We start from the raw sequence: 27,533 nt of genomic DNA, 5'->3' as shown, positions 1-27,533 counted from the left end.
GTAAATCATGTTTTCAAGTAGGCTATTAGCTCCACAAACATCAGTTTTTAATGTGTCATCTCATGGAAATGTACTGTGGTCAAAAGATATACAGAAATGTGCTGACAATAATGTTCCAAGCCATCTGTAGTGTAAGAGTATATGACCTCTCGATAGCCTCTCATAGCAATAACATTTACTCAACGCAGATTATGATTGCCTGGTCATTCACTAAGGCTAAGCCATTAGTCAGTGACCTTTTCACTGCCACTGCAGTCTGCTCTCATGATCCAAGAACATTATTTATGATCAATATTAGTTATTTATTAATTTGTTGATTGGTTAGTGCAAATGGTAACACTTTACAATATGGTGCAATAGTTAACATTAGTTAACTACCTTAGTTAATATGAACTACGAATGAACAATACTTCTTCAGCATTTATTAATTAATATGAATTTCAACATTTATTAATAAGTTATTAAAATCAAAGGTTGTATTTGTTAACATTAGTTAATGCACCGTGAACTAACATGAACAGCTGCATTTTTATTAACTAACATTAACAAAGATTAATTAATACTGTAACAAATGTGTTGCTCATTGTTATTTCATGTTAGTTAATGTTAACTAATGAACCTTATTGTAAAGTGTTACCGTGCAAATAATATCTACATATTCATTTAGCCATTCAAACCTAGCTGTAGCATATGTCATATCCTGATCTTGGCGAGTTATATCGTTCCTGAGTCAACATACTTTGTTGATCCTGGAACAACATTCCTGTCTAAAAATTTAATCAAAACCCTAACCCTTATAATCAGAGGGAAATGATAGGTGAATAACACTGATGTAAAAGCACATAACCCTGGTTGTAGACATTAACTGTAAACTTGTCTAAACTAAACTTAACTTACTTGTCCCACAAATCTGATTGGCTGATTGGAATGTTGTAGGATCGTTCAATAAGTTGTATAAATAAGATCAATAAATAAGTTGATCCAGGAACATGTTGCACTTGGTGAAATCAGGTTCTGCCACCAAATGAGCATCCACACTGTCAATTCTTTGAAAACATTGACCTCTGGTGGTGAGACTGAGTGGCCCTTTTATCACTCTACTACAGTCTTAGCACCTCCTGAGCTTTTATTTCTCTCCGAGATGAATTGCAGACAGCTCTGGAAGACAGAATTGTGTTAGTGGCTGTTCAATATTTTATAAGCACAGGGCTTCAAATCTCTGTGGGAGCTTGTATGTGTCAGGACGGATTATTTTTACTGCCTCAAGTGTAATTTCTGCCTTTTGCCTACATTTTGGTGCCCTGGGGTGTTTTTGGGGACACACAAGCTAGGAAAAAAGGATAGAGATTATTTGAAGTCTTTGCTTTTCCCCTCTTTCTGGTCCGTCGTTCTCCCAATCCGTTCTGACTGATGGATCATGGAAGGTGGGGGGAAATGGACAACATGCTACACTCATTCACTGATTCATGGATGTCACGCTTTAGCTTGCATTCCTCTCCTTCTGAAGCCAACAGCTTCTGTTGCCAAGTGATAAGGATTCACAGAGGGAAGCACCTCTAATATGTAAAAAAGGTCAAAGTAAGTTGTTTTTATGTGTCACACTGGAACGCTGGAACTGTCCGGGGGTTAGGCATCTGTAAAAAAAAAAGAAAAGAAAAAAATGCCAGTTCATGTTTAGAATATTAAAGTAAACTCTGTCATATTGCATTGAACATGTAAGACATGCTAATTTTCTTTTATCTTTGTTACATTGATTGTGCAGCAGAGGGAGCACCAGGCCTTCGCATCTGCTCTCTGCACAAGCAGTGTGACGGATTCATTCATTCATGTTCTGGGATTGCCCACCGCCACTGAGTGCATCTGGCACAACACAGCTTGGGCATCATTCATACATCAAAGCTTAAACTGGCCTTTAAAAACACGAGTTGGTTAAGGCCTTAATGAAGATGACCATATTGTCGGTCCTTAACATTTGCTTTTTTTCATTCACCATCAATGAAAAATTGTAATTGTTCCTTAAACAATGTCTTGCAAATACTGCATTTTTAACATGATGTGGATACGCTTCAAAAGCATGCATGATTATTGTAACGGTTAAAGGGTTAGTCATTTGGCAGACACCTGTCATACTGTGCAATTAAAGTATAGGCCTACATCATTTCATGAAAATGTGTGTTTACTAGGAAATAAATTATTATAGTGTTGAAGCTGTCTCTTTAATTGCCCACTTTGCTTGCGTGTGTGCGTCCCTCTCAGGAAATTCGTTAGCTGACTTTCTGAGACGGGGCTGCCTTTAGGTAGCCTAAAAATATGAATCGTCCATTTTTAATCATGGACATATGAAATTGGCTCAAGAAAGCTCAAACCTCTACATCACAACAAGACGAAATGACACCGCCTGCCGATGACAGCAGCGAACCCCGCCCTACAACCTCACTCTCACCGCATGACACCCATTCAAACACCGGCGATAAATCCTAGCAAGTGCCGCGGCCGATGGCGCCGACGCCGCCGAGTGACCTACAACCGTTTGATTGACGGACTTACTGTCCAATGATTCTGGTGGTCTTGGAAATGATTGGCTGGAGTTTTTCGAGTCCTGCCCGTTCCACAGATGATTAAATTGCTTAATTTTCATTTCAGTGCTTCTAACTCAGTGGGTGTAAGTGGGTTAGGAATAGGATTTCAAGTTATTTTGAAAAAATGTACAAAAAAGAGAATCACATACCCCACCTTTAAGGCATGAAGCATTTTTTTTTTCAAAGAAAAAAACGTTTAATATGTAATTTTGGTGATCAAAAAAAGAGTTTAAAGGGATACAATTATTGACTACGGGGGAGTTTGATCCCTTTGGCAAAGTCTTCCAGAGTCCTTTTTGTACCTTTCCACATATTAGCTTTTGAACTTTCAGCATAAAAAGAATGCTAATGACTTTACTTTTTGTAAACGTCTGGATAATGGATTTATAAATATATATTCACAACTAGATAATAGATATTTGCCACCTGTCCAAACTTTTTCACCAACAGATGTTTTTTAAACAGTACTTTAAATATTTAGATTGTTGGCTTCATTATCAAGTTTAAAAAAAATAATGAGATCAACTTTAGTTTTATAAAGAAATTCATGTCACAATTTATTACTTTAACACCACATGAAACTCAGTAAAGTGCTTTGAAATGTTGAATGTAAGCATATAAAGTATTAGGCTGTAGAATGCTGTAATAGGCTATATGGTGATACGATTATGTGAATAATTATTCCAATTATATATAACTTGTAGAGATGCCACTCAGCACACCAATACGATTTATATTAATTCTTCAATCAAACATCATGATCTGATGTTAGAGATTCCTCTTCAGTCGGAGGACATCAGGATATTGAAAGAAATGTCAGTTCATTACTTATTTTCCTCAGAGGTGCTTTCAATCTGAGTCTTCCACAAAAGCTGAGGGAGAGTAGGCAGATGCATGAAGTGCTAATTGGTTGAATGAATAGAGAATGCCAGAAAGCAGGCCTGAAGTGAATTTATACGAGATGGCAAGATTACTGAAAGGTCACTCTATTACACTCCTCCACATACGCAGAGTTAGAGCTCTTCATTCAGAGACACAGCAGTCGTATAAAAGAGTGAAGAGGAAAGGAGAGGAGAAGCTCTACATTTCAATTACTCGAGAAAAGTCTGCAAGCCGGTTTCACTGTCCCAAGCCTGAACCTCTTGAACTTGCTTTGGAAATTGCATTTCAGATTGTGTTTGGTGTGAGACTAGAGAAACTGGTCTGGTCTTTTTAATGAGAAATAAATGTCAGCAATACAGTGGCCCCAAAAAGTATTTGAATACTTAAAACTGTGGAATTGTCTTTGCACTTTGTAACAAAATATTAAACAACTGGCATTTATTTAAGAGAGATAAAGCACAAGCACATTTTCAAGCAAAAAAACAAAACAAAACAAAAATTTTCTTGTTAAAATTTGCTATTTGTTAAACGCTGTTAAGAACCTCATACTTCAATGACTAATATTGACACTAGTCGCCTAAAAACTAGCCCAGAAAAGAGAAAATGTCATTTTTAGCTGACAATTTGTTGACAAATTTTTATAACACAACAATATTCCTATATTTTTAAGTGTAACTTGAGTGTACAAAGGCATCCAAATACTTTTTGGTGATCATAACTAAAATTCTTTTATCTTTAGTGCAGGAATACATGATCATTGCGCTGAACCGACACTGACTCTTTCTGTTTAAAAATTAACATGCACAGAGGTATATGTGTCAAAATGGATACCTTTCCTTGTCAAGTTACAGAGCCACTGGAAAATTCTGCCTGCCAAGAGGCTGAGGTCTGGGTTTTACTGGATCCTGAGCTGTGAGATGATCGCCCAAAGCATCTATATGAACAGCAGCATCTCCTTTCACTCGCTACTCGCTGTGACATCATCATCAACACTATCAGGGTTGAGCCAATAGGAATTTGAGGTGCTATAACCTCTGACATTTAACTTCTCTGCCTGTTTTCCATCACGCTGTGTAATTTGACACAGAAATGCCAGCATAAGGTACCAGTGTGTTTGTGAACTCCAGAGGTCTTGACTTTTTACATCACAAATACAATCTCTTGCAAACTGGTTTAAATAGCCACTCACGCATAGCTAATTTTCACTGACTGTTTGTTATTTCTTAGTAAAAAGTTTTTTTTTAAATTATTATTTAAAAATGATTAAATTATTTCATGGTCAGCTTAGATTGAAGTTATAAAAACCATTATGGCAACAGTTATGTATTTGAATGTAGTTCAATATATTAAAAAGGTGCAATTTAATACTCAGCTGAGTCCCAATTCAGAGGCCGCGTCCTTCGAAGGCGCATTTGAAGGCTGAGTGTGTCACAGCGGCGCGATAAAGGCTGTTCCAGGTCGAAGTCTCCTTCAAATGCAGCCTCCAAATGTGTCCTTCTTTTCCTGGTTAATGGAGGGCTACCAGAGCCGGCCCGAGCCTTTTGGGGGCCCTAAGCAGAATTGGATTTGGGGGCCCCTCCCACTACGCGGAGTCACCTGTGCTTGACGATTATTGACACAAATATCATGCAATAATGATACATTATAAATTAATACAGTGAGGTTATGTATAAATACAAAATAAATACTTAATAAAAAATAGATAGCCTACTTATTTATTTATTTTACTTTATTCTTTTACTAACTCTTTGAAACTTCTTAAAACAAACTGTCTCAAAACATCAAATAAATGATTTGCCTAAATAATGACAACTGAGAAATCAAAAACATAATAAGAGCAAGGGTTCAACAATGACAATTATTGTTAAAAACTGTAAAAATGTTATTATTTCTCAACTGTCTAAATACAGTGTAACTGTCCACAAAATCTTTTTTATTATTATTATTATTGTAACAGACTTTGTTAGATTTTACATGACAGAATCCAACAAAGTCTGTTACCATAATACCGGTAATGATGTACTGGCGCTCGTTGTATATGTGCATGCAATGTATTTTTCCCCTCTGGGCTTGCCGTAGATAGGAATGGTTCAATTGCTGCACAGAACATACGGTAAGTAATCATGTAAACATACTTTTATCTTGCTCTTCTTTTCTCCTCCGGTGTCATTTTCTTCGTTCTATTTTCGGCCCCAGAGGAATACGTCCTTTTTTTGTGACATGGCTTAACATTACCGCGAGTCCGCGACTATGCGCAGTTGTGCACGAATTGTCTATGCACGCGCGAGGTGTATAGATTATGCGCATGACTTACACGCTGGCAGACACAGCAGCAGTTATAGGGAGGTATATTGATCATGAAATCGGAATTTTCTTGTCTTTAATTATACATTCATTCATTCATTCATTCATTCATATTAATTCATTCATTTATGTCACTTGTTTAAGTTATCCACTTTTAAGAATAAAAGCACTCGCGGTCTTTCTCTGAGTCCGCACTTTCGCGACGTAACGCCGCTTTGAATGTCGGGAAGAAGTCTGCTGTGGAGTCCGCATCAGCGCGGGCTCGGCAAAAGTGCGCATCAAGGGCGCAAATCGACCGCAGAGGGGGCGCTCGCGAGCACCCATGTGAGATCTAAAAATGACTTAGGCCCAGTCCCAAATGGCACACTTCATGTGCACTTTCGGTCTTGTGGACTTACAATGGCTGCCGCGTGCGCGTGTCCGTTAAGTCCGTGAGACCGTAGTGTGTCCCATTTGTCATTTTTAGATCTCAGAAGGGTGCTCGCGAGCGCCCCCTCTGCGGTCGATTTGCGCCCTTGATGCGCACTTTTGCCGAGCCCGCGCTGATGCGGACTCCACAGCAGACTTCTTCCCGACATTCAAAGCGGCGTTACGTCGCGAAAGTGCGGACTCAGAGAAAGACCGCGAGTGCTTAGGGTTCCATTTGGGACAGGGCCAAATGGGACACACTGCGGTCTCACGGACTTAACGGACACGCGCACGCGGCAGCCATTGTAAGTCCACAAGACCGAAAGTGCACATGAAGTGTGCCATTTGGGACAGGGCCTATGTTCGCAACTCTCAAATTTAACGGCTCTGGGGTCAAAGTCAAAGTCAAAGTATCTTTATTTGTCTCCCCAAGGAGAAATTAGTTTTGGATAGAGAGATTGCTACATGAAGATTTCAACAAAGACAAAGCACAGGTATAGGGTTAAAACAGTTGAAAACAAAAAAAAAGACATACAACATTAAAGCTACTCAGAGAACTGTGCAAAATAGCAAATCACCAAATTCCTAAATTCTGCTCATGCAAAAGTGATATCATATCATGTCCATGCATAACATTCAATCACAGATATACAGTATCCAGCTATACAGAATTAAAATCAAATTAAAAAACAAACAAGTACATAGGATATTCAAGCTACCCGAAGAGCTATGCAAATTGCAAATCACCTTTTTCTAAAAACTACTTATACAAAATTAATATCCTAACATGATCATACATAAATTAATCACGGATATAAAAATATATTAATAAATTCATAGTCACATGTTCATCGCTGATCATTTATAAGCTTAATTGAGAGAGGAACAAATGAGCGCTTATACCTATTATGTTTGCACAGAGGAACCCTGTACCTCTTTCCTGAGTTCAGTAACTCAAACTCTGTAAACAACGCATGAGTATTATCAGATATAATGTTTTTAGCCTGCCTAATTGTTGTCTGGTCAAAAAGCTCCTGTGGGTTGAGGGGTGGCGATGAACCCATAATTTTGCCTGCTGTCTTGACCAAATTAGAAATCTGAGTTTTTGATTTGACTGACAAATTTCCAAACCAACTGGTGATACCATATCGAAGAATGGACTCTATTGTTGCTCTATAAAAGATTAACATAATATTTTTACAGACCCCAAACACTCTAAGTCTACGTAAAAAAAACGGGTGTGTTTCCCGAAAGCATCGTTAGCCAACTATGGTCGCAAGTTCCGTCGTTACCAATAGAGTTCAATGGGATTTGCGACCAACTTGCGACCATAGTTGGCTAACGATGCTTTCGGGAAACCGCACCCCTGGTTCGCGCTTATACCGCCAAGGCAAGTTCAAAACAAAGCGTGCACGCTGTACTGTGATTGGTGGCTCGTTTGACCAGTTACGTTTTTATCCACTCATAAATAAAAAGGAACGACTGATTTTGTAGTTGAGTAAAAAGTAAGATATTTGACTTTGAAAAGTAGTAGAGTTAAAGTAAAAGTCTCCCAAAATTTAAATACTTGAGTAAAGTACAGATACACAAAAAAGCTACTTAAGAACAGTAACGAATTACATTTACTTCGTTACTGTCCACCACTGATTAATAAGCATCATGTTTACACAGCGCACATGGATTTACATGGATCAACATGGGGACAGGAGAGGCAAATAAATGGGAAAACAGAGTAAGTTGCATTACTAATTTTAAAAAGTAATGCATTACTTTACTAGTGTCACAAATATAGGTGTTTAGGAAATGCATGATGCAGAGGAATCACAGGCAATACTAATAAACAATTAGTAGATACACAAGGAAATACATACTAACACCACTTAACACACGACAAGAAATGAACAGGGAGTATATACAGAATTAACAAGGGAACTTAATGATAAACAGGTGAACTTAATCAGTAGCCTAACCAAGGAGAGGACACTCTAAAGACTAAACTGAAAGGGTAAAACATGAAACCAAGACAACAACACAACTAAACAAGATGAAACACAGACAACCATTTAGTTACTTGAAAAAGTAATCTGACCAGATACTGTACTTAGGCTACCTGCAACACTATTTATAATGATATATTGTGGTGACTAAAATTGTGTGGAGAAATGCCTCAGAAATGTTAAAAATACAAATGTTCAAATTATAATATCCAATTATAATAAACTAATAAAATACAACGATTAAGTATTACAAATCCAGAAAATACTATCTACAAGAATGAACTATTTTGACTTGATCCAGCCCTTAAAACTAATTTTGTTTGTGTATTAATATTGAATAAAAACAATTATATTTTTAGAATAATTATTTAAATTAGTGATGATAAGTCATGATTTTCAGAGGATAACTTTTGAAAAAGAACTGCCGGACATGAGGAGAAAATCAATATTTCATAAACCATTATTATATTAATAATGCCTACATATAGCTACACATATATAACAAGGATTGCAATAAGACCATATCCAACATTTGAATTATGGCAAATGTTTAATACCGGTAGTAATGTACACTAAACTTTCTGCATCTTAAAACCATCGTGAACAGACAGAGGTGTATCTCTCCCGCGCGTGCGCGCGCACACACACACACACACACACACTCACACACACAGTCGTGCTCTTGTGACTTGGGTGAGTGCGCGTGAAATTACAGTCGCTATCTCAGTCGCGCGCTCTGAGGTAACAGAAGCAGCGCTTCAGTCTGGGAGAATCTGTCTTGAGTGAGTCTAGCACACACACACATCCACTGGAAAGAACAGTCACGAGCTTTACACGGAGGGACAACACTTCTGAAGGCTACAGGTAAGCACTTTACACATCAGCCGTACAAATGCCGTGACCAATGTGCGCTTGAGCTTGAACTCAGAAACACTCAAAGCTTGAGGAGCTTGAGGAACACTCAAAGGATTCATCAGCATGAAGTGGTCCAGGTTAACTGCATGATATGTGAGATATTTTCGTGTTTTGAGAAAGATGCATTGCCTTGTGCGATTGATCAAATTGATATTGCCTACTATTGAAAGCAAGTCTCTGAGGTTACGCTTACGCAATATTTTAAAGAACGAAACGAAAACCCGCAGTTCTTGATTCTTGTAATTCATGTCAGTGTTATTCTGTCACCAATTGCGTGTTCTAATGAAAAGTAACTGTCAAATGCAGGCTACTACTTTTATTTCTATTACCATAATGCATTTAGATTTAGTATCTTGTTAGGCTACCAGCAACTGCTTTAGCATATGCATTCTGATTTTAAAGGAATAGCATACACTTTACGTGTATCTAAAAAAAATCAACATTTTAGGTTCCCTAATAACCTCTCAGGGAATAGTTCTTAAAATAAAATGTGTGTGTGTGTGTGTGTGTGTGTGAAGAACATTTTAATAATCTAAAGAACCTTTTTAACTTTAAATAACCTTTCGTGCAATGGAAAGTTTCCATGGTTCTTCCTGGAACCACAGATGCCACAAGAACCCTTATTGTTAAGAGTGTTCTGTCATCATTCACTCACACTCATGCCGTTCTAAACCCGTACTGTAGCCTATTCTTTCTTCCATTTATGGTGTTACGTTACTGATTACACATTACACAAGTATCCCTGAAATCAAATCAGTACCATAATCTTTTTAAATTACCTTTTTATAGTCTTATCTCATACTCTGTCTAACAACGGAGAGTTCCGGTCTGGATGCTTATTGGTCAATAATTGTGCACGATATTTCAATTCACATTCAATTAAATTCAAATCACATTTATTTGTATATTGATACTTGGATCATTAATTTGTTGCGTAGCAATGTTCTGTTATGCAAGTTATTCTAGTGGAGGAATGGTATTTTGGCAGCTGGTCATTTGGAATGGTAATTTCAGTCATAAACGGTCAATAAAAATAAAAATAATTTGTGTTCTTAATATTTTTATCAATTTTAAAAGGCACTTGGGCCTTGCTATCGTCACAGATGGCTGTTGCAAGGAAGCGCACAACAAAGGAGAATTCCAGGAAATAGTCTTTTAATCCAAACACTCAAGAAACAGGCAGGGGAAACTCAGAACACAACCACTTCAACATAGACGAGACAGGACCAAGAACTGAAGAAAACAGGGAGTACTTATACCAGAAATAAATGAGGGAACCAATGAGTTAATTAACGAGCAACAGGTGAACTGAATGAAAGTGACACAGACTAGAAACTAGGTTAAGCTGCTGTTTACATGACACAGTTTTCAACTAAAAACGTTAAAGGTTTTATGCGTTTTGGCTGTTCGTTTGTACGACAACAACTTTTTGGGTGCCTGAAAACGCAAACTTTTGAAAACGGGTTTCAAAGTACAAGTTTTTGAAAACGGTCTCCGTGTAAAAAAAACAAAACGCGAATCATGCACATGTGTATTACGTGTTCAGTCTAGTGTTTCATCGCTATCTTATGGTCTGGCAGCAGAATACAGCGTTTTTGGTCCTTTTCACGGATCCGTGTGAATGGGGATCGTTTTGACAATGGTGTCGTGTGTACGCGGACAACTCAAAGGAAAAACGTATCTGTTTTAAGCACATCGTTGTCGTGTAAACGTACACAGGAACAAACACAATGCAACAAAACATACTCCTGACAGCTATATTGTATGGAAGCTTGTTTTTCTGTCACGGAATAAAAAATAAAAATGGTGATTTCACAGTTATGAGAAATAAAGAGATAGATGTTTTTAATTTTAAAAACAAGCCTCCATGAACAGTGAATAACAACGTGCCTTTAGTCGTAACTCTCAGTATGGGAAGATCTCTCTTACCTTAATAGTTAATTCTGTGTTTTCACTTGCAAGAATAAGCTTGTACTACTTTGATAAAAAATACAAAAATGAATAAGTGAATAGTGACCGAGGGTCTTCTTTAGTGTTGCACAGAAGAAATAAAGCTTTATGGGTTTGGAAAAACATGAGGGTGAGTAAATGATGTCACAGAATTGTGTAATGTGCTCAACAGTCAATTATGTTAAAGCTAGTGTGGTATTTTACATGTTTAATTCATGTGTGAGTGGTTTGTGATGGTAACGAGAGTTTTGCTATTGATCCGAGCTGACTGCAGTTCAGTATCGGTCATTTGCCTAGATTTTTCCATGTCACCAGGAAGGGGGTGAGGTCTGTCGTTGCACCCAGTCCTATTAAATTATTCAGATGCCATCTCTATTTTTCACAGAAACACAGAGCGACTCACAGCGAGACACCTTTAATTGGTAGAAAAGTCACCATGCACTTTTTTTTTGAGCATGGGGTTTTCTTTATAACACCTGCACCCGTCCGAAAATATTTTGATGATAATATGAAGTCTTTGTGCGGCCGCCTACAAAGCCAGTCTTCTTTGTCTCACTATAAATGGCACCAAGCACACGCACAGCCCTTTGATCCCTTACTCAAGTCCCTTTTGTCTTTGCCGTTCACTTTCACCAATGAAACAGCCTGTATGCTAACAAGGGTCAGGGGAGTGAGCTGTATTTGTGCTGGTCACCATTAACATAACAGCGGCATGAATAATCAGTCCATTTTCAACCAACATTAAAGGCAGAGAACATAAACCGCTTAGTTTCTTTTTCTGTCTGCCATCCAGCATCTGTGTGGCGCTAATTAATCTGAATGGATTCAGATTATTTATTTATTTATCTTGGGATGATTTGCAATGGTCACTCTTTGAACTGCTGTGATTTCAGCCGTGTGTAAGATTGTAGCTTGAGGGTCTGTTTTATCAGGCATATAGGTGCCGTTCTTTGGTCCAAACAGTTAATTTCTTCGTTTCATTTTCACTGTCCTTTAATCCTTTTTCTTTTATAGTACTGCTCATTGCTGCTTTCTTTTATCTGCACCCTCACTTTTTCCACAGTATCCCTTGTCCTTTGATTCAGTTGAGTCACCCACTTCCCAAATGGAATCAAGGGTAAACTAAAAATGATAATGAATGGCAGTATAATAACCTCTCTAGTCTCTATTGAGGTTTCTCAGATAAAACAAAAATATCTTTAAAGTGGCTGATCTGTAGTAAATGACTATTTCATCTGTCAACTGTGTGTAGAGCATGGATGTTTCTCATTGCATCAAAGCATGCAAAGTATCATTGTGGTCTTTTCACGGTCTTATCTCAGATCAGCTAAGCCTGGATACTGGTTTTATCCATGCAAATGATTAGGATTAGCTTTGTTTTGGGACGGTGCATGTGCAATATAGTGAACGAGCAGCATTGTATACATGCACACCTTTGATGCAGTATAATAAATTACAGTATAATAAGCAAAGGTTTACATGACAGGATAAATTGTTCAAACACTATGAGACTAAACTACAACAAACTAACGAATAAAACCCCATTCTTTAGCAAACAAATACCATGTGCTGATGGTGCTAAATCATGTTTTCATGGTAAATGTCCATATTAGTCACCCTGCCTTCGTCATTCACACAGGACGGTGTGCACATGTGCCATGCGGAGGGCTGAGGACCACCAGCTGCTCCACATTACATCAGACCATCAAATCATGTGGCAGACAGATTATGCAAGCCAACTGTACTCATGTGTAAATATGACTGTCCTGTGTATTATTTAATCAGTATCTCACGAGCAAGAGTGCTGTCATAATAATTCTTAATAAACAACCCCGCATCTTGTTTTAGATGCAATATGAATGCTCCGCTAACAAAATGTTTCCAAACGAGGCCACAGCAGAGTTGTTGCTTGTTTTTGAGCAACCCATGTTTTGCTCCTGAATGAATCGAGTGAATGATTCAATGAATTTTTTGTTCATAAAGACAGCCAGTTGCATTGTTCCTGATTGAATCAGTGTTTTTGAATGAATCATTTGAGTGAATAATAAATTATACTCATAAATATTGTCACTTGTCGCCATACACTGGTGTAAGAGTGTCTGTCAGACCACAGTCTGGAACCAGTGTTCCTATTCTTAAAAATAAAATCAATATGAGATGAAAACTTAAAACAAGTAAATATATATATGTTGCCTTAGCAACTAGCTGAAATAAAACAAGTCTAAAGTGGAGGACTACATTTAAAATAAATTTAAAATGAAAATATAAAAATAATTCAAAATATTAATAATTAATATAATAGTATATAAAAATAGCACTGTGCAGAATGCTGCTTTACCAATCAGATACAAATAACCTAATAATAGATAACCTAAAAATGCACTTTTATGTGGTTACATTATTAACATGAATTTACTGAAGTTAAAGATATTATATAATGTCTGAACCAACCTAACTACTTTAGGTTACATTAAACAAAAGTCATTTTATATAGTATAACTGCCAATAAACGTTTTACAGAGTAAGTTTTGAAATGTTTATGATGTTTACCTCAAGGATACAAAATGTATTGGTTCTTTAAACTTAAACAAACCTTTTGATCTGAGATTGTAACATAGAACCAAAATGTAATCATTTCATATAGCCCACTTCTCACAATTGGATGATCAGCACCATGCAATTTGTATCTCCTAGATGAGTTTTGCATTTAGAATGAATCGGAGAACAGCCTTGCTATTATTTCTATCCTTGCTCTTGATTTTAGTTTAAATGGTGGAAGAGTTGATTTGAATAACAAACTATGTACAGACTTGCTCTGCATAAAATCATGGTAGGTGCACATGGATTGGCTGGATGGCTTTGGCAGGATCTTTTCATAGATGAGAAAATAACCCAGCTGTGGTTATTGCAGGTGGCTCGTCTGAATCAGTCTCCCCCTCATTCACAGGCAAATGAGTGGACCGAGCGACGCTGTGCCTATGAGATTCTAAATGTACTTCCTCTTGACTTGTAGGTTAAAGTGTCTCACTATGACGGATGTGATGAACAGCTGTGACTCTGCGGTAGGAGACTACAATGTGAGCGGTGCATCTGAGGAACAGAACATCTCTTTACAGGTGGGCTTGCACTCCTTTGGATCTCTCTTGAGATTCATATCAATTATTTTATTCAAGTCAGAGGAACAAGGCTAAAAAAATGCAAAATGCAATTTGCGATAGCGACAGTACATTAAATTGCTATTTGCCAAAAAAAAGAAAGAAAAAGGAACTGGATGGACATGAAATATTGATTTGATCAGTTTTGGGGGTAACAAATTACAAGTAATGCGAGTTACATAATCAGATTACATATTCAAGTAATTAACGCATTACTTTTTAAATTTACTTCAAAATATCTGAGTTGCTCTTTCAAATTAGTAATGCAAGTTACTTTTTCCCGTTTACATTTTCCAATTTCTCCTGTCCCCATGTTGAGAGAAATTGGACGCGGAGGTGTTGTGTGTGCTGTGTTAACATGATGGTTATTGTAGTTCTCGACCAGTGGTTTCTAAAACGGGGAACGCATATCCCTGGGGTACGTGAGGTGAGAGAGGGGGAATGCGATCAAAATGCTACCCCACCTTAAAATAACATTTCAAACCAAGTATGTATTTCCAACAGGCAAAATGCCGTAAAAGGTCAAATACATGACATCCAATCAAATTAGCTCATCTTTTGCAGTCAAAACTGACTGCATCCACACAAGCAGCGCGCATATGATAGGTTGCATGCAGAGTATTCAGCCTTAGCAAATCACACTACATTGCTGCCGTTCTTGACTATATACCTTTGTAAAAGTAGAGATTTAGCTCTTACTAGCATGAAGCACACAGAGTGAATAGAGATCGATTTAAGACTCAAACTCTCTTAAATAAAGACACATACCCTGTGAGCTCTTGATTGGTGAAATATCCACGATTGCACATTTGACATTTTATACTACAGTTCAACAAACAAAAGGGTAATATTAAGTGATGTTTTAAACTGTATCATTGTCAGTATTGTTTGCTCTATTTTGCAGCGAAATAATAGTTTCAACAAAAGCCACAGAAGAACTGCAACACAGACCAGTGTTTTGTGATCAAATCTGCGTCTTTGAACGAGTCGCGAGAGTCAATGATTCAATGACCCATTCATAAATATAGCCACTTGCTCACTTCCTTACTGAATTAATGAATAACTCACTCACTCACTTATGGCTTATTCGTTTTTATTACGAAATTCAAACAATAGCGTTTTGGCACTTGTAAATGTGACGTGACAGATCGTGGTCATAAACCGTATATCTCTTACTCTTTACTAGTTAATAGTGAATAAACACGAATGAACAATATGTGTGTTGAAAGATACAGTACAACTTACTGAAATGTTTACTGCCACCTACATGCGGTTTTAGTTTAATATTCAAAAGTTTTACTTTTACCATCATTGCATATTTCTCTACTGAACATCTTTTATTTAAAACACTGTTTATTTATAAAGGTAAAAAAATCCACTGGAAAATCAGTCGAAGTCGAAGAAAGGTATAGAGACAGTGTATTTAGGCCACGCCCACACCGGGGGGGGGGGGGGGGGGGGGGACAATCCAACCTTCTCCATTGACTTTGCATTGTGAGAGGCTGCCTCCTTGTCATTTATGACTTATAACAAAAAACAAAACAATGTCTAAAAGCTACTATGTGACAAGGTGTACAGCAAACAAGCTAAATAACCCAGAAATAAATTTTTATAAGCTGTCAACCCCAAAAAAATATTGTTTACTGCACACGTAGACATACTGAGTGTCAGGATCCCATAATTACCCATTCTTCCTGCTGATGCTTCACGTCTTATTGCCTGTATCCACTTTTGTCTCCTTAAAGGCACACTATGCAAGAATTGTACCTTAATATAACAGCTTCAAAGTAATTTCGGTGGTAAACAAACTCAGAGTAGGGCGAATCATCCTGGTAGTAAAGCTTGGGGGGGGGGACGCCGCTGGAAAAACCAGCAATGCAAGTTTGAGAGGAGCGCCCCCGACAAATCTCGCGAGAATCACGACATGCTTTACGGCAACGACGTCACACACATCAACAACGACGTCACACACATCAACAACAACATTTGAAGCACGAAGACACTTGCGCGCATTTCAGACGTGATACTCGACGATGGAAAAAGCAAAGAAAACGCGGTCGGAAGAGACTAGGAAAAAAGAGAATCTGACCGCGTGAGGAACCGGACAAGAGTCCCACTCGGTCGGGCTTTCACTCGTTGGCGCGAGCTAAAAAGCAGCACTGGATGCAACAGTGATGCTGAACTGGCGATCTTGTTGATGGACTAGTAAGTAAATCTTTCTAAGTTTGTGTGCATTTTATTTTGTGATTTCACCGGAATGAATAGAGAGTCTCTGCAACGGCGATGGATTGAAGAGCGTGTCCGAGTGAAGACTGCGTGCGCGCCGCCACAAGAGACACTATGTATGTATCCATGACACTGATAGCAGCGAGCGCTCAGGTTGAGTTCAAAAACACATTTTAGCGCTAGATCTCTTATTTAAAGGCACACTATGCAAGATTTGTACCTTAATATAACAGCTTCAAAGGGGTATCAGGCTGTGAGTGCAGAGACCAGTCTATGGCAGACGCTCTGCGTGAGTGGCATTTACGACAGTAACGTTAAATACAAGTACTCCACAGCGACTCTAGGGGTCGCTGTTTGACAAAAATAGAATTTCTGCATAGTGTGCCTTTAAAGGCTGGCTTTTACGGTTCGGAAGCTTATAAAAATGTATTTCTGGGTTTTTTAGCTTGTTTGCTGTACACCTTGTCACACAGCAGCTTTTAGGCATTTTTCTGTCTTAAGTCATAAATGACAAGGAGGCAGCCTCTCGCAATGCAAAGTCAATGGAGACGGTTGGATTGTTTTCCCCCCGGTGGGCGTGGTCTTCAGATTATGACGCGTTGCGCTCTGTCTCTATGCAGAATGATGTTAAATGCCTCAGGGGTAAGCCACTATAAAGAGTTTGGAAACCACCGTTTTTAACCGTATTTAATCTCACTTTATTAGCCAATGTGAGCAGGAATTTACTGCAATGCAAACTCAGAATATTATGCAAAATATTATTTTAAATATCACAGATATAATTTATGTATTTAATCTCTCTTTATTAGCCAAAGTCTTTGCTGCTGACCTTTGATAATCTGATTCAACCCTTTTCCTTTAGCCAGAGGTTTATTCATTTAACTTTTGGTGTAAAATGCCCAAATTTGCCAAAAATAGAATTTTTGTTTTGTTTTGTTTTTGTTATAACGTATATTTGTATATATAGTATCTCAGCCCAGGTGAGAAAAGAAACGCAAAAGTAATGTAATACTTAAAAAGTAACTTATAAAAAGTAAGTAATGCAATTAGTTACCTTTTAGGGAGTACTGCAATATTGTAACTCATTACTTTTAAAAATGGCTTTCCCCAATACTGGATTTGGGTTATTTTAAATAAAGTAATTTATTATCTTACATATATATTAGCTTAGTGTTCTGCTAAGAAATATAGTTAAATAAATATAGAAAACAATTGTTCTAGCAACAATGGCAATTTAATTCATTTTAATATAATCTTGATTTATATTAAATAAGAAATGTAATTTATTCTGCAATCCATGTTACTTTTTATGGACTTGTTAGCTAACATATTTTCAATGAAAAACATTTTCAGTTCAGCAGAGACTATTGAAGTACAAATAGCAATAGATGCAATAGCTTTTGCAAACAAGAAGGGCTATTTGCATTTAGTACAAAGTACAAACAGACACTACGTTTATGTTCTCTCTCATACAGCTCTTTAAATCTCGGATTCGTTGTTCCTAGCTTTGCTTAGGGATGTTTTTGTTTTTTAGCTTTAACTGGGGACTCCAAAGTTCTCTAGACATCTACCAGAAGGTTTACGTTCTCCATAAATAATACTGAAGTCTTCTGTTGTGATTCTCAAGATGGCATCTCAGTGAGCAATAATTACTTGCGGTGGAATGAAAAAAGAGAGAGCATTGATATGTTGACAATAATAAAATATACAGTTATGGCCTGTTTACACCAATAACGATAACTAAAACAATAAAGGCGGCAAAGGTCACACAACACTTTTCATTCCATTGACTTCAATTCGTACATATGCGAATGAAAAATAAGCTCATGCGAATGTTGAAAATGCGTGACCAATAGAAGAATGATACGTCACGGCATGACCTCTTAGATGAATTAAAGGAATGCATTGTCAAAGCTGGGGTGTGGACGTTGCTATTCTCATAGAATTAGAACGGTTATTGAAACTACACTTTTAAAAAAGGTTCCAAAAAAGGTTTTCGCAGTGATGCCATAGAAGAACCATTTTGGGATCCCCAAAGAATCTTTCAGTGAATAGTTCTTAAAATAACTTGAGTAAATAACATTCTAATAATCTAAAGAACCTTTTTCCACGATAAAGAACCTTTTGTGCAGTGGAAAGTTTCCATGGATGTTAAAGGTACTTCATGAAACCATTAATGCCAATAAAGGACCTTTATTTTTGTTGTGGAGCGGCCATTAAGCAGCATTTTACAGAAATATTTGAGCATTAAATACCATGATTGACAAATCAAAATCCAGTATTCCATTAGAGCCAGGTAAATAATAGGTTATATTTTAAGTCATAGTCACGCAGACATACTGAGTGTTTTTCTAGTTCCTGGATAGATGACGGGTCTCCGTGGATCTATTTTGAGCTCCATCATTTCAGCCTGATTGAAGTCCCTTTTATTTAGCTTACATCGCTACGAAAAGCCAATCGGATGCATGCTCGTTCATACAGCCTGATGCTGGATGAATTCAGATTCCTCTCAGACACTCAAGAGAGACTCAAAAGGTCACAATCTTTTCAGGAAACGATCATCATAACCCGTTCTTTACCACAGGATAAGCAGTGGCACTATATGCTAGCTGAATGAACCCTGTCTGAATCTGTCATTCACTCTGTCATGTAAGCTCTTTATGTGCTGTGTAAACCAACATGGCAGTACACACCCTTTTCCACAGTTGGTACAGATGCTTTTAGACTTGATACCCGACATGTTGCAGACACACAGATACACACTCAAGATGCTCTTGTTCACACTTCACTGCATCTACACAACACGAGTCACATCCTGCACTCATGAACTCCAAACAAGCCTGCATTATAGCAATAGAACTCACACAAGGCCTTGAGGTGAATGCCAAACACCTCATTAAAAGAAATCCATTAAGGATTTTTTTTTTTTGGATGAAACTGCTTGGGGGAAGCTTTTGTAATCATATATTTACTCATAAGTGATTGTCCACAAAAAACAGATTTCATTCTCCTCTCTGATTGCTTATGATGGGAATTAGTGCTGCACGGTTAATCATATCGCAATCGCAATGTCACGCCTATGCGTTTATATGACGCAAAATGCTGCGATTTTATGAAATAAATAAATGTATGTGGGGACATGACAACCCATTTCCTCTGAGAGCTGTTTGTCCATTTTCTACACCGCTAATAAAAAGAAGACCAGTCAGTTTCAGTTGAGGCAGTGGCACGTGTGGCACGTATGCTCACGTCGTGACTTTTTCCGGTGTGCAGCGAGGAGAACAGGTGAAGATGGATGTCGAGCAGGCGGACACTGAACTGGTGGCCAGAACAAAAATCTACCTCTGTTATATGGCGATATTTTGGCTACAAGATAAACGACACTGAGCAGAGAGAGCAGGGCTTATTCGTTTTTATTACGAAATTCAAACAATAGTGTTTTGGCGCTTGTAAATGTGACGTGACAGATCGTGGTCATAAACCGTACATCTCTTACTCTTTACTAGTTAATAGTAAATAAACACGAATGAACAATATGTGTGTTGAAAGATACAGTACAACTTACTGAAATGTTTATGCCTCGTACATAATATCGATCAATCAGTGTTTTTCAACCGCGGAAAGAGGTCAATAAAACAGCTGGAGAACAATGTCACATAACGTTACATTTACATCAGGAAAGCCATTTGATAGCACGTTAGTTGGCTAGACAAATTACACACTGACAAAAATTATAAACGCAACACTTTTGTTTTTTGCCCCCATTTTTCATGAGCTGAACTCAAAGATGTTAGACTTTTTCTATGTACACAAAAGGCCTATTTCTCTCAAATATTGTTCACAAATCGGTCTAAATCTGTGTTAGTGAGCACTTCTCCTTTGCCGAGATAATCCATCCACCTCACAGGTGAGGCATATCAAGACACAGCATGATTATTGCACAGGTGTGCCTTAGGCTGGCCACAATAAAAGGCCACTCTAAAATTTGCAGTTTTATCCAACGCATTCTCATCCTTTGGCGTCATATAGGTGACGCCATATGACATTTCGTCGAAATCTTACGCACATGGCATCCTTTAGCGTCAATATAACACGCACTGTTATGGGTAGGTTTAGGTCTGGGGTAGGGTACGGTTATGACGCCTTGGGATCTGCGTCTCATATTCACGCTAAACGATGCCATGTGCGTTGGATTTAGACGAGCGTCACCTGTATGACGCCTTGGGATCTGCGTCTCATATTCACGCTAAACGATGCCATGTGCGTTGGATTTAGACGAGTGTCACCTGTATGACGCCTTGGGTTCTGCGTCTCATATTGATGCTAAACGATGCCATGTGCGTTGGATTTAGACGAGCGTCACCTGTATGACGCCTTGGGTTCTGCGTCTCATATTGATGCTAAACGATGCCATGTGCGTTGGATTTAGACGAGCGTCACCTGTATGACGCCTTGGGATCTGCGTCTCATATTGACGCTAAACGATGCCATGTGCGTCGGATTTAGACGAGTGTCACCTGTATGACGCCTTGGGTTCTGCGTCTCATATTGATGCTAAACGATGCCATGTGTGTTGGATTTAGACGAGTGTCACCTGTATGACGCCTTGGGTTCTGCGTCTCATATTCACGCTAAACAATGCCATGTGCGTTGGATTTAGACGCGCGTCACCTGTATGACGCCTTGGGTTCTGCGTCTCATATTGATGCTAAAGGATGCCATGCGCGTTGGATTTAGACGCGGGTCACCTGTATGACGCCTTGGGTTCTGCGTCTCATATTCACGCTTTGTTATTTTTAACCTTTAATAATAATACCAGCTGACAGGGCTCTCTGTATGTTCACAGCATTAGGTGAGATATTTTTTTTTTACATGTATCTACTGTAGCTAATATTTATCCAAATTAATCGATATTGAATCAAGATCGGAATCAAATCACAAGATTTGAATTGAAATCGTGAAATTTGTGTCAAGCAATAATAAAAACAGTAGCCTACCAGTCATTGTACCATGTACAAATTATAACATGTTGTCACTAAACTTTGTGTACTAGTATTGAGACAATAACAAGTTTGTAGTAATGCAAAGATGTCATTATTTCATTTAGTAAAAAATATTATTTTTATTTGACAACACTGTGCATTAAGTTGTTGTTGCTATAGTTTGAGTTGAGAAATACACATTTCAGCATTATCACTAATCTGTGTGTACATTTTCCTTGAGAACCAAGCAAGTTGACTCATGAAACCATTTGTTTATTATATCGCAATCACAATATTGACCTCAATAATCGCAATATGTCATTTTCCCTAAATCGGGCAGCCCTAATGGGAATGCACTGAAAACTTTTTAATTGTACTTTTGCCAGTACATTTTTCTAAGCATACATAAAACAACAATAAATTTACTTTAAAAAGTTTAGATAATATCATAAATTATTTAATTTAGTAACACTTTATTTCGATGGCCCACTTTAGATATTCTGCTAACTATAAGTAACTTTGCAACTACATGTCAACTACCTCTCATTAGAGCTTTAGACTGTTAGGGTAGGATTAGGGTTCCGGTAAGTATAAGCTATATACACTCACCGGCCACTTTATTAGGTACACCTGTCCAACTGCTCGTTAACACTTAATTTCTAAGCAGCCAATCACATGGCGGCAACTCAGTGCATTTAGGCATGTAGACATGGTCAAGACAATCTCCTGCAGTTCAAACCGAGCATCAGTATGGGGAAGAAAGGTGATTTGAGTGACTTTGAATGTGGCATGATTGTTGGTGCCAGAAGGGCTGGTCTGAGTATTTCAGAAACTGCTAATCTACTGGGATTTTCACGCACAACCATCTCTAGGGTTTACAGAGAATGGTCCGAAAAAGAAAAAACATCCAGTGAGCGGCAGTTCTGTGGGCGGAAATGCCTTGTTGATGCCAGAGGTCAGAGGAGAATGGCCAGACTGGTTCGAGCTGATAGAAGGGCAACAGTGACTGAAATAACCACTCGTTACAACCGAGGTATGCAGCAAAGCATTTGTGAAGCCACAACACGCACAACCTTGAAGCGGATGGGCTACAACAGCAGAAGACTCCACCGGGTACCACTCATCTCCACTACAAATAGGAAAAAGAGGCTACAATTTGCAAGAGCTCACCAAAATTGAACAGTTGAAGACTGGAAAAATGTTGCCTGGTCTGATGAGTCTCGATTTCTGTTGAGACATTCAGATGTTAGAGTCAGAATTTGGCGTAAACAGAATGAGAACATGGAACCATCATGCCTTGTTACCACTGTGCAGGCTGGTGGTGGTGGTGTAATAGTGTGGGGGATGTTTTCCTGGCACACTTTAGGCCCCTTAGTGCCAATTGGGCATCGTTTAAATGCCACGGCCTACCTGAGCATTGTTTCTGACCATGTCCATCCCTTTATGGCCACCATGTACCCATCCTCTGATGGCTACTTCCACCATGTCACAAAGCTCTAATCATTTCAAATTGGTTTCTTGAACATGACAATGAGTTCACTGTACTAAAATGGCCTCCACAGTCACCAGATCTCAACCCAATAGAGCATCTTTGGGATGTGGTGGAACGGGAGATTCGCATCATAGATGTGCAGCCGACAAATCTGCGGCAACTGTGTGATGCCATCATGTCAATATGGACCAAACTCCCTGAGGAATGCTTCCAGCACCTTGTTGAATCTATGCCACGAAGAATTGAGGCAGTTCTGAAGGCAAAAGGGGGTCCAACCCGTTACTAGCATGGGGTACCTAATAAAGTGGCCGGTGAGTGTATGTTACTTCTAGTCAGTGGAATGTCTGTTGGGTATGGCATTATTTTAATGACAAATATCAAGAGAGCATTATTGTAACGCACGATTCTCTGTGCTCGCATGCAAATTTCCTTCTCTCTTGCACAAAACTGGATGCACTCTCACAAATACACAGTGCTCCCTTCCCTTCTGGATTAAACGTTAGTGGAATATTGAAATAAAGCGTAACATTTGATTTTTCTTAAACCCATTTTAACAAAAGAAAATTATTTTAAGCACAAATTTAAGTTTTGTCAAGTTTATGCTAAAGTTAGAACTACTGCTTCCAACTGGATGGTTTAGTTTAGAGAGATCCCCAGATCTTGAATACAATAAGTATATCAAATTGTGCTGTTTCATGAAAACTGTCAGGTCATTTTGAGGGCTTTCAGACTTTAAAATGCATTTTTAACACACTGTCATGTAATGTGGCTTCTTATGACCCAATGATATAGATCTTCCCAGACTCCCATGAAAGGTTTCCCAAGCTTTCCAAACGCTTGCCGTCCATCGTGGTCGAGCCCACTGAGAGCGGGGAGGTAGAGAGCGGGGAACTCCGCTGGCCTCCTGATGATCTGAGCCCTACAGACGACCCCAGAGACAAACAGGCCCAGGCTGCAAGTAAGCTCATATAAAGCATGAAAAGAACATTTTGTTAAGTTTACTTTCGCAACTTTGTTCTCATAATACTACAACTTAAAGGGATACTCCACTTTTTTTGGAAATAGGCTCATTTTACAACTCCCCCAGAGTTAAACTGTTGAGTTTTACCGTTTTTGAATCCATTCAGCCGATCTCCGGTTCTGGCGGTACCACTTTTAGCATAGCTTAGCATACATCATTGAAGTGGACAAGACCATTAGCATTTCTAAAAAAAAAAAAAGACCAAAGAGTTTCGATATTTTTCCTATTTAAAACTTGACTCTTCTGTAGTTACATCGTGCACTAAGACCGACGGAAAATGTAAAGTTGCGATTTTCTAGGCTGATATGGCTAGGAACTATACTCTCATTCCTGCGTAATAATCAAGAAACTTCACTGCCGTACCATGAGAGCAGCAGGCGTAATGATATGACGCAGCGCCTGAAAATAGTTCCGTTGTGTTGACGGAAGGTGGCCTATTTTCAGGCGCTGCGTCATATCATTACGCCTTTTTTTTTAGAAATGCTAATGTTCTTGTCCACTTCAATGATGTATGCTAAGCTATGCTAAAAGTGGTACCGCCAGAACCGGAGATCGGCTGAATGGATTCAAAAACGGTAAAACTCAACAGTTTAACTCTGGGGGAGTTGTAAAATGAGCCTATTTCCAAAAAAAGTGGAGTATCCCTTTAATATCATGTTTTTTAGCTTCAATCTCAATTTCTTTTTAATATTTTCTTTACTTTTAAAAAACTTTGAGTTGTCTTAAAAGGCCTATTCTCGCAACCTTTATCCATGTAATGTTGATCTTAGATTTTTATTTTATTTTAACCCTTAAATGCAGGAATGTTTTTACGATCATTATTACATATTAAGGTTTTTAGCGACCTGGATCTAAATCTAACATGGATGGATCTCTACCTGTCGCAATAACATAAAACTCTCCTGATATTAGAGTAACAATTACAGAAGAATAAAATAAAGCATATTTTCTTACCTTTTGGAGCTTGGAAAGGTACAGTTTGAGTAGATGTTTTATACCATCATCACTGTCCTCATCAGAGATAATTTGCAGCATCTGACTCATATTTGCGATCTCAAACATATTCTCAAAATGATCATTTTCAACATCTGCAAAATAAATATTTTTTGATTGCGGACAGCTTCTTCACCAGATCCACCATCACGTGAAAGTGACACTAATATTTGATTGCGTTCAGTACTTGCTTTGCTGTAAATCGCTGAGCCATTTCAAGTTTTGCTGATGATTCTTCCTATTATTTTGTTTTCTGTCTGCGGTAACTAGAAGCGAAACGTCACTTCATCATTGTGAATCAGACATTGCCACCTTGTGGAATAAAGGTGATTTGCACTTATTCAGTCATCAAAGATTGAATTATTGTTGTGCAGAAAAAATATACTTACACTGTTACACACCTTGGGTCATTAGCGACCCTATACATCTTTTCTTGTTATATTGTATAAGTATGCATTTTATATATATAATTTTATTTTAATATAAAATATATAATTGAACCCTATATCATTTTTTCTTGTTATATTGTTTATAATGAATTGATTGAGGAATACTAAGAAGGTTGATGTTTAACTTTAAAAAAATAAAATAAGGAGGTGTGAATGACATTTCATGCATATGCGTATAAGGGTTAACATGGCACTAAAACGTTATTATACTCTATGTAATATTTATACTCTACCGTCCAAAAGTTTGGGGTTGGTAAGATTTTTTTTAATGCTTTTAAAAGAAGTTTCTTTATGCTCACCATGGCTGCATTTGTTTGATTAAAAATAGAATAAAAATATTGTTAAATATTTTCAAATACAATTTAATCAAATAAATTCCTGTGCTGGCAAAGCTTAATTTTTAGCATAATTACTCCAGTAATATTTAAAATTATTATAAGTAATAAGTAAAAATGAATCCAATATTTTTGTGGAAACTGTGATACGTGTCCTTTCAGAATTTTTTGATGACTGAAGTTCAGAAGAACAGCATTTATTTGTAACATTATAAATGTATTTACATTTTTGATCAATTTAATGTATTTGCTGAATAAAAGTATCAATAAAAATCTTACTGACCCCAAACATTTAAAGAGCAGTCCAAGTTAAAATGATATTTCAATTGCAGTTTGACACATTTTGAAATGCAAAAATGTGGGAATTCGATATTGCTCATAAAGTGTTTCGCCCTGTCGCAGCATCAGATACGAATGCATTTGCAGGGATGTTTGAGTATATTGTGTTTGTATTTCAGGTGACAAGCTCACAGAAGACAGCAAAGAGGTCGGACCGGGGACGGAAATCTAAGAGGCAATGGTTGGCACTACTCCAGCCAATCACTGTGAATGTCTTCATTACGGACAGGAGTGAATGGGAGACTCCACCAGTTAGGTCTGCCTATCATCCACACTAGATCCGCCCACCTGTTGACCTCCACTCCCCTAGGTGGAGCCAAGGCCTGAGAGACTTCTTAACTGAACTAGCTCATGTGCCAAACTCTAGTGGTAGTCAGCTGCAGTGATTGAGTTTTAAATGATCTCCAACAACAACACCATGATACCCGTTAGAAGTCACCTACCCTGTATCCCTGCTAAATTATAGATTAGCATTCATTTACGTATTTATTTGCTTTGGACCAAAGTCTTTCATTCCTTCCTATACAAAGGATCTTCTTTGATGTATATCAGCATACTTTAAGTGAAAATGGATTTCAAATGTAAATGAACTAGAGTGCATAATGGCTACTTTGCCTATGTAGATTTTAAACCCTACACAATGTGCAGTAGATCTCCGTGTGTTTACACGTACACACAATATAATAGGGTTTCCTTTTTAACACGCTTTCCAGACATACACGTTTGCACATATTCTTTGCCATTCTCTGCTGCTTATTTACAAGTGTTCGTCAGAGCTGCTGTAAATGTAGCTTTCTTTGCCTTAGACATTAATTTGTACTTACACTATATGTACGTCACAATTTAAATGACGTTACTCTTATGTACATGTTTGGACCCTCGTTATTTTTCCCATTATATGTATCTGTTACTTTCCTTAGGCGAAACTCTTTGGTGCTTCAGAGTCTGTTAATCACTGTATTCTATTACAAATCTACTGCTATTCCTTTGATGTTTGAGTATTGGTCATAAAATATAAATAATCTGTCTGGGAATGGGAATGAATGCAGCACAGTATCACTTAATTTAAGCATTAAAGGCAGTTATTTCTATATCTGTGCTCTGTTGATTCATTAAATGAACATATTTAGGATCCAGCCTTGACACAACACTGATTTCTTGTGGGTGGATGTCAAGCACCAAAGGCTCTTTCAGTTGAATGCTGTGTTGACACAAGAAATAGTTATTCTAACTCGACAGCATCCACAGCTCTGAGCAGTCTGCTAGATCCCACTTGTCTTTCATCTCATTCCTCCTAATTATTATTTTTATTTATTTATTTCGCACAACCACAAAAAAAAAAGATATTAAAAACAATACATATGGATTATACAGGAGAGGTAAGAAACCCCCAAGGGCTTATAGTAAAACCTCCCCTCTGGATTTTCAATTAATACTACACCAAATTATTATAATAAATAACAGCAATCATCAAAATAATGACAGACAATTAAAGACAACATACAT

General features: G+C 37.9%; 1 protein-coding gene across 1 annotated transcript; it reads left to right on the top strand.

Moving 5' to 3' along the window:
- Positions 1 to 8,839: 8,839 nt before the first annotated feature.
- On the top strand, positions 8,840 to 26,639 carry si:dkeyp-72h1.1 (uncharacterized protein LOC799956 homolog). Its single transcript, XM_056264516.1, has 4 exons — positions 8,840 to 9,034; positions 14,049 to 14,151; positions 23,683 to 23,848; positions 26,147 to 26,639. The coding sequence occupies exons 2-4, from the start codon at positions 14,065 to 14,067 to the stop codon at positions 26,197 to 26,199; spliced, it is 306 nt and encodes a 101-aa protein (XP_056120491.1). The 5' UTR covers positions 8,840 to 9,034; positions 14,049 to 14,064; the 3' UTR covers positions 26,200 to 26,639.
- The last annotated feature ends 894 nt before the right edge of the window (positions 26,640 to 27,533 follow it).

This window comes from Rhinichthys klamathensis, unplaced genomic scaffold (genome assembly GCF_029890125.1).
Source record: "Rhinichthys klamathensis goyatoka isolate OS25496 unplaced genomic scaffold, OSU_Roscu_1.1 h1tg000221l_1, whole genome shotgun sequence".
Lineage (NCBI taxonomy): Eukaryota > Metazoa > Chordata > Actinopteri > Cypriniformes > Leuciscidae > Rhinichthys > Rhinichthys klamathensis.
This window is presented reverse-complemented; position numbering and strand designations above follow the sequence as displayed.